The sequence below is a fragment of the Aphelocoma coerulescens genome, chromosome 6 (genome assembly GCF_041296385.1).
Source record: "Aphelocoma coerulescens isolate FSJ_1873_10779 chromosome 6, UR_Acoe_1.0, whole genome shotgun sequence".
NCBI classification, from domain to species: Eukaryota; Metazoa; Chordata; class Aves; order Passeriformes; family Corvidae; genus Aphelocoma; species Aphelocoma coerulescens.
Window position 1 is genome coordinate 18,705,237 of NC_091020.1, and position 13,502 is coordinate 18,718,738.

A 13,502-nucleotide genomic window follows, 5' to 3' on the forward strand; every position below is an offset into this window, starting at 1 on the left:
TGTTCCTAATTGTCTTGGAATAAATAATCTTCACCCTTAAAATCAAGGTACAATTCATCTTAATAAGAACAATTCAGATTTTTGAAGAAACAGAAGGAAAAAGAAAAAGAAAAAAGAAAGATGATATTTTAACTAAATTCCCTGATTGGCATGAACTGGTTTTTTTGGTGAAGCTTAGACCTTAATGCAAGCTTTTCAATTCTTTTTAGTGGTCCAAAACATAAAGCCCCTTTTAGTGATACTTCAGATTATGCCTCTCAATCTTTGAACCTACCAGAATAAAAGAGAACAAAAATGTTTGTGTTACTGGCCTGGCTTGGAGGAACCTGGTAATCTGCTGACCAATAGAGGGTCATTCCTAAGGAATACACCAGCATCTGTCAAAACAGAAAAAGAAACCCTCTGAGAAATCAATATTTAATCTAGAAAAGCCTCATACTAGACACACCATCCTTTTGTGTATTTGGTCACAAAAGGGCAGAAGTCAAACAGATTATTTTTTTTAAAAACTAGACTAAACATATCTAAAAGTAAAATACTGACTCTTAGCTTATGGACTAGGTTTAATGCAATTAGTACTGTTCAGCTTGAGGGGCTGAGCGAGGCTGCCCTCTGTTCAATAATGCCAGGAGCAGGGAAAGAAATTTGAACTCCTTTCTTAATTTTGAAGCTCTCCCATTGCTGATTAAAGTTCTCCACTAACTGTGGGACTGACTAGCAGTTATATGCAGAAAAATAATTACTGGACTAAAGGGCACCTATTCCACAGCTTCATTTTTCTGCCTAGTGTCTAAATGGTCAGTTATGTGTGAATCTGAAAATACTGTGTTCTGCCTGAGGGGAGTATGTGGTCTGAGTGATATTTAAAACTTTTAGGTGCCTGAATGTTGTATCTTCCTTTCTTGCCAGAGACTCATTTGTCAGAGAGAAGAAAAATAAATTGTTAACAAAGCTGAACATATTTCTGACTTCTGGGACTGCTTCCACCCTCTGATTGTACAGATACTGCAGTCCTGCTGCTTCTGGGATTACAATTACCATATCTGCCTAAACACCATTTCATAGAAATATTCTTCCTTTCTGTGGGCCTTTACAAATAATACATTTCTGCAGGCCTTTAGGACTGATGTTCTAACTTGATTTTGATGTTGTCATGCATACTAATCCAATGGTAAGATGCAAGATACATGTAAATCTTTCTAACTATAGCCTAATTGGATTAGTTTTATTAGAAGTGGGGTGTGACAGGAGGTGCCTGGTATGCTGCATTAAAACGAGCTTGTCTTCATGAGGCGCTGTCAAGGTTTACTTTACAATATACCTCACCTTTGTCAGTCCAAAGCGCTGGTTTTTACTTGGGCGGTAGAGCGATTCTGGTGGACTGAAAGGGGCAGCTTCTATCTGAGATGCATTGTTTTGGAAGGACAAATTTCCTTCAGCAGACAGTAGTACTGACCATGGGCAAATCACACAGATGGCAGGGTCTGGAAAATGTCGAAGTTGATAATGGAGATCTTAGTGGTCAATTCACTGCACTCAGAAAATCATATTTCTGGCATCTCAAACTCATCACTGGAGGTGTACCCAGAATGACTTGACTGACTGGGGACCTCACTGGTCTTGACCCACAGACTCAGTTCCCAGCCTGACCTCTGACTTGCCTTGTCACTGTGGCCTTGCCTGCTGATCGCTGGGTTCTCTGACCCTGGTTGCCTGCAGCTAGCATTCTCTTTTGCTCCTTCCACATCTTCTGTAGTGTTGTATGCAAATACAACTCACACATGCTGGGAAGCTTGTCTGTTTTAGGAACAGCCAGCCAGCTTGTACTTCAGCCTAATGAAGAATACCTGGCCTTCTGTAGTGCTGAGCAGCCAATGAGTGGCGTTCCTGTCTAACCCAGCAGTGCTCCAGCACACCAGAAATATTCTATAGCAAGTGCTGCTGACCATTACAAGATCTGGCATGATCTATTACATCAAGCACAGTGCAGCAAATGTGGCAGCATTAGCCTTGAAAAGAGGCTGATTCCAGAAACAAAATAGCTGTAATTGAGAGATGTGGAGCCAGAGATATGCCTTACTCAACTGGGATGATGATATGCAGAGGCAGGTAACCTTCCCTGTGCTCCAAGAAACTGGATCACTGTGGACTCAGACTCCAACTTGGCATCACTTCTGGACCTGAGCTCTCTAAAGACATGTTTTAGCAGCCTTTCACTTGGCCTATAGACCCGCTTAGTTGTACATCCCTACTTCCTCTTTGTTTAGTTTTCATCTTCTGATACCCTAAATTTATCTGGCACAGCATAGGGAACATAGGTTGATTGTATCATTTTTTTTTTTAATTCTGTTTTGTTAAGTCAGTGATGAGAAGAGCATAGTGTCAGCTTAGTGTCTGGCACAAAGTCAATAGATGTATCTGAGCTGAACCTATCCAGGTGGGTATCTCCGTGCTCCACTGCTTTGCACATTCCTGGTGCTTGTATTGCCTGGGCCACTCTATCCTCTTTTTACACCAGATAATAGAGAACTCGTGGTATAGTCAACCTGCTGTAGTGCTCCAGTCCATTAAAAACTTCTTGGTAATGAATTTTCACTCTTCCAGCTATAGCAGGAGTAACACACCACTTGTTTTCTGTATTTTGTGTTTTGATTCTACATGCTCATGAGGTAATAAGACATCTCATCCATTCTCCCCTCAAAAGAAACACCCATTCACATAAACAGTTCTCAAAATGTGACAGGTTGCTCAGATGTGCTCTCTTGTTGTTGCTCAGTTGTGCTCTGTGCTCTCTCAAGCTGGTCTGCTTGGCAAGCAATCATCATAATGATAAGTCACATTAATATCATCAAGGATAAAAGTCTCTTACTAGCTGAATGGAGAGCCATGTGGATTTGCCTGTCCTTCTCTATCAGTCCATGAAGGACATGATCCTAGCTGGCACTGCACTTTCTCTGAGTGCATGTTATTCAAACTTTAGGAAGGGCTCTTTGTCTGCATAGAGTTGTACTTAGATTAATTACTACCTGATGTTTAATTTGAAAAAGAAACAAACACCAAAACTGTGTGAATACCTCCTATGTAGATAGAGCAATCTGCACATAATGCCAGCAGCAATGAAAGATTTCTCACTTTTATTAGCAATATGGTGTTAGTGCCATTAGTGGTTTTTGTCTCCACCCCACCCCCCACGAACAACCAACCAAAAAACAAACTCAAAAGAATTAAAATAACTGAAGAATTAATTTCCAACAGTAAGAACTCTAAAAAGATACTTTTCACCTCACCTTTGTGAAGATCGTCCAGAAGCTGCATTGTGGACAGGTGCAAGAGTGCCCATATTTCTTCTTCCTCCAGAGGGCTTCCTTTTGCCCACAGGACCTCGGCCAATGTCACACAGGAACTGCTCATGCCTGCTGCAGTAGATACCGGGACTTGGACACACTGAAGTAGAATGAATTGCTCGAGACAAGCCCTACTGATTATAGCTGTACCCTTCTCTCACAGTAAGAAATATTTTGTGAACCACCCTGCTTTTTTGTTCAGAATAGGTAAGTATTGTTTATCCCTGTCTTAATCTGAGTGAGAGTAAATAAAGGGCACTGAACTAAGTGACTTTCTGTAATCTTTTTGAGCCCTTTTACTCATCATTGACCCATCATTTATGAGAAAAAGTCATAAGATTCTGTGGAGCAAATAGTTTTTACTCAGGAGGTCCTTCATGAATATTCACTGTTCAGATTTTGTGAGCGGTTATTTGAATGACAGGTGATTGATTTTGCTGCTTAATTGGATTTTCCTATCTATAAAAACATGACAGAGTTAATCTAAGAAAAAAAGAAGGCAAAGCAAAAGATATGCAACATGTAAAGTTTATAAACAGTCCAACAGAGCAATTAAATTTCATTCATTGCCAGATTGATCTTGTAGACTCTTAGTGAATTCATTGATGAGAGCTTTTCTTGCTCACATATCTGAGACTCAGTGCTTGCAGTTCAACCCTTCCAACATACATATAAACTTGCTTTGTTTCACTGAACCAAATTAAAAGATGATTCTCCTTTCAGACTGCTGAATAGCAATTTAGTGGCTCCCAGCACACTGTCCTATCTGACAGGTAGGTAAGACCTGGCCTAGTGCAGAAGAATGTGGGTCTGCACACTCACCCTGTTTTGTCTCAGCTGCAATACAGCATCAGATAATTTAGACAAAGGCACTCTGTAGTGAATCATAATTCCGTGTCCTACGTACTGGAAAAGTATTTTCCTAATCCCAGCTCACTAGGAACTGACTTGTGACTTGAAGTATCAAGGTTGCTTTTCCTTCAAATGTTTTGTTCTGCGAAATATTCTCAAAGAAGGTTTTGTTCTTCATAAATGAGTCTGATCTTTCCATTTAATGAGTTTTACATTTCAGTAATTTACTAATCTATTCAGAGCTGCCCTAGGTCTACACATTAGTAGGGAAAACTGAATCCAAACTTCAAATTTCCTAGAAGTTTTTAGACAGCTTTTGCTGTTACTCTCCTGTAACAGTGAGCTCCACAGGTTCATTTTATGTTGTGTAAATAGGGGAATAAGGAGAAAAGTTAGAAGTGATCCATTTACTGATTTGAGATTTTTACATTGTAGACCAGCAAGTGAGGACACTATAGCCTGGGCTGCTATTGTCTGGTATAGGGTTGTAAACACTACTGTAAAATGAGTTCACTCACAGCCTGAGGGCAGATCTTTCCCCTAGAAATTCACTCTCTGTACACAGCTCACTTACTGCCACTGTTTGCTCTCTGCCTGCAACAGAACTCACTGTGTCTTACAGCTGATAGCTTTGCCAGCTTCCCATTCATTATGGAGTCTTCAAGGGGTCACGGCAAGAGCATTACAGTGTCCTGCAGGACCAACTTGTTGCTGATTAATAGACTACTCAGACTTTGCTTCATGGGGTCTTGTCTTGGCTCACTAGCTTGCAAACAAGGAATCCCAGCATGGGAAGAATGATCCTTTGTTGCAATCACTACAGGATTATAGATCAACCTAGTGACATTTTAAACGGAACCAGTCCTAATTTTAGTCTCTGTAGCTTCAAAGGGCAGTAAAGCTTCTTACAAACCTAACCTTAATTAGAAGAGACAGACAAATCTTCTTAATCTAAGCCATCACCATTTCTCTTAATAATAAATTACTGTGATAGCATTTCACTTAACCCTGTGGTACTGGGACTAAGCAATCAATTCACATCCCCAGAGCCAGAATCTGTGTGGCTTCTCCACACAGGTAATCCACCAGATCGTACTTAGCACTGTTTTATTTGAGACTGCGCTGGGGGAAGGAGCACTGCACCCTCTGTTTTACATGGAAGTGCTTATACAAAGTGATTTCAGTGCTGATATTTCTAACTAGCTTAAGTTATTCAATAAGCAGCTATCCAAATTGCAGGTGTTACAGCTTTATAGTACCAAAGTGAAATCAGCAGTTACACCAGAGATGCTTAACTTCTGTAGTGAATCTTTTTTTCTGAGAGTGAAAGTAATGTCTCAGATCAATACTAAGTATGAATAAAATTAATCCTGCTATCAATGACGTGCAAACTTCTTGAAAAAATATTAGATTGTATGGCCATGGAAATCATAATCTCTTTAAAGGTAACAAATCATTGCTTTAAAGCAATGGTGGAGTTAAGCAATGTGCTATTTTACAATCACATTAGCAATTGGTTTTTGAAAACACTCAGAATGCCCTGTATCTTCAGGCTGTATTTTTGACTTCTGATTTTCAATACCAACATGATGTGATATTTAACAAAAATCTAACAGTGTGAGTGCTTGGGGAAAAAACTATAGCCAGGCTATGCTATGTGTATTATAAGAGAGTAAAAGTGATTGAAAGATACTGTTATTATTGTTGCACTGCCCATATTCATCCCTCAGTTTAATAAAAGCTGTGATCCAGAACCAAACAATTCTGACCTTTAAGCAACCTACAACTCAAAAGACAAGGTAGACAAACGAGGAGGCAAGAAAGAAAAAGTTAACAGCAACTTAGCAAAAAGCGACTCTTTTTCAATAACACTACATATCAGGAGATTATGCTGGATCTGGTTGAGTCTGCAGCGAAAAATTAGAGCAGCAGAATGTAATCACCCACTTTGGGGTTTGACCAGGATATAGAGGTTAATGTTTTTGTGACTGGAAAATGTAGCAAAGAGCTTCCAGTGCCAATTCATGCTTTTGAGGTAAAAGGCTGACTTTGCCAATGTCTATGGAAGAAGATAGTACCATCCAAATTAGCCTAAAATATCCTCCCTGTTCTAATCTTTGCAACACATTTATTCATTATGTAGACTCTCTAAAGTCAACACTTTCCCCTACTCGTCTTGCATAGGTTGCATAAGGTTGCATTGGGGTGGGGCTAACCCATCATTTTGCCAGCAACATCCACCTATTTATCACATTTCTTTCTAAATAATTCAATTTTGGTGCATTTTGTTTTATCATATGTTCAAGCTTTCATCCATTGAAAGCTGAAGTCAATGAAAGAAATTGAATTTATCATGAAAGTAAATGAACTACAACTTTGCATCTGGATTTGACCCTTAGCAACAACTGTGCTTTAGTTATTTCATATGCCAAGGTCACTTTATTGGATTTGGCAGTCTTATTTAGTAAAATGTAAAGGAGCAGCTTTGCTTTGGTCAATCTTTACTTTTGCTATTTTGTTTACAATGTAAAGAAAGCAAAAGAGCTAAAAACTATTACTCTTGTAGCAAAATTGACCTTCCCTTATCAACTACAGTCAAGTACATTAAATATCCTTGAGAGGAATGGGTCAGCTGGATTCCTAACTACATGACAGCCCTTTTCATGCCCACCTATCAGAGGGAATTTACTGGGGAGTAGGTTCAGCTGTACAAGTTTTATAGCATGAAAGTCAATCCATTATCTGGATGATAGTGAAAAAAGATGAAGGGAGATCTGGACACACTAGTGAACAAGGTAATGAGGAAGGAGAAATCACATTTAGCTTTCAAAAATATGGAATCAAGTTTGTTTCTGGTCTACTTGTAAAGGCGTAAAGAAAGAACAGATTTGCCCCATCTGGACATCCTGAAGAACAACTGGAAATGAGAACTTCGGCAAAATAGTGTGTGTATAAACACAATAACAGCAACAACAACAACAGCAAAGGATTATCCTTGGTAGGAATCAAGCATTCTGTGAACTGGAAAGGCTTCTGTCAAATCAGAAAGGCCTTTCAATTTTTACTGCCTGGAAGCTGTTCTTGCAGAGGTCTTGTCTTTCGTGCGACTGAACTTTCAGTTCTGCTTCATTACTCTGTGTTGGTATATTGCAAAATACCTAGCTGTAAACTTAACCAACTTTTAATTTGCTGGAAGGTGTAAACAAATGTAGATTTTGTAAACAACTCTGTCTGGGAAGGCCTATTTATGGTTTGGACATACATGCCCATCACAGCCCCTCTGTTAGAGGTGACTGATTGATTTCGACAAGAGTGAGCCAGAGAGGGGCTACTTAAGTAGACAGACCTGAGAGATTGCTAACATTGGCCACTAACCTCACTGAATGAGTGTAGGTGTGTACTGCCAGGCAAGTGAGAGAGACTTGGAGTGTAACTTCTTCCATTTGCACCACTATCTCCAGGAAAAGTTCTCTATCCATAACAGTCCATGGAAGCTGGTGTAAACCCACTGCACCTGAAGACATATGAAGTTGGCTAATACTGATTTTGCCTAATTTACCTGCAATGCCTGAGCATCCATCAGTCATTTTCAAGGACAACGTTAGAGATAAGGAAATGCTTCTTCTAGTGTGGCATTGAAGGACTCACTAATAAAACTACACACAAGCCTATAAAAAGATGGCCTTTAGCCAACTTTCTCTAGACACAGTATTGTCCTTAGCCTTCTATCCCTTTCATCTGTTGCACTCCAATTTCTTAGCTATGTTAGCAGTCCATTTTAGGACTCAGGTGCTACCTGATAGTCTAAAAGCACCTTCTGTAAACAAATGACCAAACCCAAGGAAACTCAATCCTCAAAATAGCCAAAGTCAGAACTTCTTGTATCAGTGGCAGCAAGATGCAGTGGGGGAAAAGAAAACTTTCTGAAAGAAGGTAATTAGCTGGAGCACCTCAGGTGTGGGTCGGCAAGACTTCAAGCAATCTGCTTTCAAGACTAGGAAATATGGGAACTTGAAGTGACATTTTTCTAGGGTGTTGGAGGGCTAATAGACTGACTTTAAGTACTGAAGAGGGGTCCATAGAGACAGATTGACAAGACAGACCTCCTAATTCTGAAAGGTCTTTTTAAATGAAAAGTTACAAGGAAAGTGTGTTTTTAGTCAGCATCCTTTTACTTGACCTGAGTGCAGGACAGTGGGTTATTTACATATCAAGTAATGTAATTTCTGACCATATCCAGGTGAGGACCTTGACCGAGATCAAATCAGTCTGGCTATCCTATCTCTTAATTTTCCTCTGTGGTTTTCCCCCTCAAAGATTAATAATTGACAGTAACACATTACTTTGAAGTGCCTTATGTTTAAGAGCAGGGATAAATTTGTATCTTTACATCTTTGTGACATAGAAGCTCAGAAACTTCATCAAAAGGGGCTGAAAATTTATGGAGGAATAAATGTAAATTAAAACACAAGTGTTTTTTTCCTCACTAAGGGAAGACAAATGATTGTTTAATATCAAGTATTCCTAATACACTAAGAAAAGTTCTTGCAGCCTATCTCAAGACTGGCTGCATAATAAATCAAATTTGGAATACAAAATTAGGGGAATTAAAAATAGGGTAAAAATGGGATTGAGCTATAGTTTTGAAATAATCAGTGTTAATTTCAAAGTAAATTTACAAAATTTATGAACAATCTGTCCTGAGCCTTTTCTGTGGTCACAGACAGAGAAGGAACAATGCGTCAATCTCACTGCCTCTGAATCCTCTGAGTCATGGTGGCAGGAACAGCATTTGGCATGAACCTGCATCCAGTAGGAGGTATCACCAGGAAAATACTTAACTAATTTCCTTTGTGCCCTTAAAAATCATATAGCTATAAAAATGAATGTAGAGACAGTTTTGAAATTTAAAATTATCCTAGTGTGCATACAGATTAAATGTTTGATATAGATAATAATTTCTGAATTAAAATGGGAAGATATTACTTGCTTTTTATAAAGGCACAAGATTATTCCATAGCACATATGTATTAATCTGATTCTGGGTCTCTACAGACAGTTTGGGATCAGTGATGTAATTTTGCCACACTCCAGTGTCTACCCTGAAATATTCTTAAATGAACAGTTTTCACATGAGGATCACAATCCTTTGTTGCTCAAGGCTGCATATTTTGCTTCTTTAAAAAACCCAAACTAAAAACCCACCCAAATCCTGTAAATTAGAATACTGTAATGAGATTATGAGAGATGTTGGTCTCCAAAATTTTTAGGACTAGGTAGTTAGAAGATCCTGAAGAATCATTGAAAGCTATGACCAAATTGTAAGCGACAACTTTAAATCTTTTTTGGTTTTCATCTGATTCATAATAATCCACAAAACTGTAACATGCAAGAAGAAAGAGGATGATCACATCAGCCTGTAACCATGAGCTTTGAATAGGGTCTGATTGCATCTATCATGTTGATGATTGTTCTGATTTAATACTTCAGGTTGTATTCTGTTTTTGAAGAACGGTGTTCTTTCATAAGAAAAATTTAAATTATAAAAATATACTGTAGAAATAATTTACTAAGAAATGACAACTAAATATATTTGCTTCATAGGCACTATTCATCTACAGCATGTAAAATTGAAAACCCAAGTAAATTCTTAAAATATATTTAAATGTAGTTCAAATTGAATTAAGGTAATTCAATTTGTTGTTGATATCACCAAATTTTTACTGATAATCTTAGGGGAAATACAGAAAAAACTATATTGAAAATAAATGTAATATCTTAATCATAAATGTATGCATATTTTAGACAAATGAAAAGGGAAAGACTTTGGGGGCAGAAGGTGCCCACCCTGTGTACTTTAGACTTTCTTAAATGTCTACATTAAACTCTGAGCCTCTTCTGTATATAATACTTGTTGGGCCAAATCCAGTAACTCTTTTGTATATTTAAAGGCTTCTTGATACATGCTATCATTCATGATACTATGGTTTCTATCTGGATACATAAGCATAGTAATTGGATAAAAAGCTGAATATTTGCTAATTACTTAAGTACAACCTACTGTATTTCAATGCTGATTGTCCATCAAATGCCAACAAATTTTAGCTATATGAAAAGTTGGAAGAGACTGAAAAGAGCACATTTTTTAAAAATTATCATTTAAAATTAATTTACATCATAACCTCATTTATTCACATATATTCCATATACAAATTTTGTACTCTGACTCACTGTAAACTTGTTATAATTTTGGAGAGAATACACTATATTCCTCATACCAGAGAGATGAATCTCATTAAGTATGAAATTTAACTCTCTGAAATATGGGGTGGAAATGTGTAGGCTTATAATTGGAATAAACACTTAAAATGCTGTTAAAAACTTCTGTTCCAATAAAGTAGACAGGCAGAGCTAAATCTGCAAACACTGACAAGTCAACAAGGGAGTTGCCTTGTTGCTAAAGCATGGCCTTGCCTTAGAAAGATTGTGTTCCAGAAATTATAGCTGCAACAAAACAGCATTATATGGTATTTTTTCACTCTCTATTGTAAATTATTTTGTTTCCTTTCTAGAAACATGTACTTTAATCAATAGGAGCATTAACCAGACTACTGCAAATTATTCAGCACTGAAGGGAGATAAAATTTCACTGCTGCAGAGAGATTAATTTCTTTTCTAGAAAGTCATAAACGTCACATAAGTTGGGCCAGTCTCTAAACAGTCTAATCTTTGAAGGAGAGAGTTGAAATCTAGTTCCTGAATAGTGTAGTTATGTGCCTCTCTGCGGGGAATTTCATGAGCTGGGTGGTAAGGGTGCTAAAAGATGTGACTTTACTACAAGACCCATGGACATTGTTCCTCAAAGACATAAAATGTTATTAGTACCAAAAGAAAATTTAGAAAAACCCAGCATCCTACAAAATCAGACTTATAGGGTCAAATTCTTATTTCTTCTCTACTTCAAAGGGAACCTACCAGTGAATTTCAGAGGAAAATACTACACTGTCTGCAGTCAGTTTGCAAGTAGATATTCTTTCAATAGAAGTGCCTGAAAATGTATATGACTGGATAACTGCAATCAAAAGAAAGTGGTGCTATGCTCATTCTTGCTAAGTTTATGTGCCCTTTCTTCTCTGCTCTGGCTGATGCCAAATGCCAAAGACCTCATAGAATATCAGTCTGTGATTGACAGCTACTGCCTCTAAAGTAGCTAGTGCTACTTTTCTTTGGTTTTTTTCATTCACCTTTCATAAAAGCTCATTCTACATGAGACTAGACCAGACTGGTGGCCCAGAACTAAATCTAATACATCTAATACATTATCTACATTCTAGCACTTCAAAGATTGAAGCTTCAAAGCCATGCTCTCTGCTGCTGCAGTGTCAGAAATAGTAGGAGAGTAGAATTTCAGTGCCATGGTAATACTTCTCTTTTATATTTATTGATTTATGTCCTTTTTAAGGCATTATGTAATTCTCTGAAATGAGGCAGCCTTGTGCCAGACATAGGAACAGGGAATGAAGGGTCAAATGATATGCTGATACTGAGGTTAATAGGTAGCACCACAACACAGGTAAAAGAGCCTGAGCAGGCTGTACACCAGCTTCTTCAGGTGCCAAAGAAAAATGAATTCCTAAATGAAAGATGAAGAACAAGGTTTTAGTTTATGTTGTCCAGTCTTCCCGAAGTCTCTCCATAGCTTCTCATAGCTAATCCTATTGTAGTCAATGCTGCTGTGGTTTGCTTATTGTTAAAGCTAGTTCTTGAGCTCTGACAGTGCCACAGTTACACCTCTGCTTGCAGAAGAGAGATATTCAAAGCTTCTGATCCTGATTCTCATGCTGACCGGTTCTGTTACTTGAGAAAGACTCAATGTCTTCTTTCACCACATCATTGAGGATGATGTGGTTTCCCATCATTAGCAATTCACTTTAGATGTAAATAGTAAATTATCAGGATTTGTATTCCTCTGGAATCTCCATCTATAAATTTCTAGATCAGTAATGATTATGAAGCCTGTGCCAAAACTTCCATAAAATGAGGTTGCTTTTATTTTAGAAACTGCAAACTATAATTAAGGGACTTGCTAAAAACATTGGAGAGCAGTGGAGAAGAAATTAGAAAAGCAGTTTCTTAACTGAGAGCCTTTAGTTGCAGGTTGTAATCACTGGTAATCCTTCTGCTGTTTGGAGTTCAGTGCTCTTTCTGAAGTAATAGTATTTAGTACAAATCCATGAAAAAATAATGTACTTAAACATGTTTTCCAGAATCATGTGAACTGTGTTATGCAAACAAAGACTTATCCCTGCCATAAGAGCAGTAACAATTTAGTGACTTCTACTCCTTTGCCTTCAATAGAAAACTATACTATTCTGAGGTACCCTGATTTTTTAACAGTGCAATACTGTTGTAGGTGAATTTTTTTTAACTCCAGAAGAAGGCAGGAGGGACTGAGCACTGACATGCTGGATGACAATCCAGCCAGCTCTGTATTGTCATTTTTCATACAAACAGGCAGCCTTCTAATCAGAATTAGCTAATGATTTGAGAGAAATGAAATGAGGTTTAATGTAAAAAACCTAAACAACAAGGTAAATATTAGATACTGCTGTACAAAGCAAAGATGATGAGTGATTTAATACTTACTTAATTGATAATGAGATTAAGAGAAATACGTAAGAACCTACCTGTACAAGTTGGACAGATGCCGCATCCAGAACAGTCTGAAATCTTCTATGTTTTTGCCCAATAATTATTGTTTAGACCATAATAGTTGTAAATAGAACATTAAACATATTCAGGACTTGATTGGACTTCTGTTTCTTGTTTTTTTTCTCTCTTTCTTACCTTCTGTCTTCTCTCTTTCTTTCCCCCTTTCTTCCTTTCTTTCTATTGCTTTGTTTGTATCTTGTAACTAAGCACTGTGTGGTCTGGCAAGTGGCTAGGCAAGTAAACAGTGACCTTCCTTCTCTTATTTTCAAGCCAAACCTAGCAGCTCCTGGTTTGAAGTTGAGGGCAACGTCATGTCTGCTAACGCTGTTTACAGTCCTTCCTTTTTTTTTTTTTCTTTCTTTCTTTCTTTTTTTTTTTTTTTTTTAATTTTTCCTGGGAGTTCACTTGCCAGGTAATGAGAGTCAGCTTTTAGGAAGTGGCTCAGTATAAATCTCTGGGTCCGTCGACTTACAAGGACTCAATTGGATTACCTGACGCACACGGGAGCATTAGATCTAAACCCCCATAGACTGATGTCGCTTTCAGCCCCTGGCCAATCCAGGGAGCAACAGCACAACCAAAGCAGAGACTGAC

The 13,502-nt window shown here is 37.9% G+C and overlaps 2 protein-coding genes across 2 annotated transcripts in view; one reads left to right on the forward strand and one right to left on the reverse strand.

Moving 5' to 3' along the window:
• The window catches only part of FRMPD2 (FERM and PDZ domain containing 2), a 40,275-nt gene extending 36,776 nt beyond the window's left edge, over window positions 1-3,499 (reverse strand). The window contains exons 1-2 of the mRNA XM_069020366.1: window positions 3,288-3,499; window positions 1,327-1,484 (exon numbers count right to left, since the gene is read on the reverse strand). Coding sequence (XP_068876467.1) covers window positions 1,327-1,484; window positions 3,288-3,411 — 282 coding nt within the window. The 5' untranslated portion in view covers window positions 3,412-3,499. The remainder of the gene's footprint in view (window positions 1-1,326; window positions 1,485-3,287) is intronic.
• Window positions 1-13,502, forward strand: part of MAPK8 (mitogen-activated protein kinase 8) — a 190,184-nt gene that overhangs the window by 125,347 nt on the left and 51,335 nt on the right. The gene's annotated exons all lie outside the window — the stretch shown is intronic.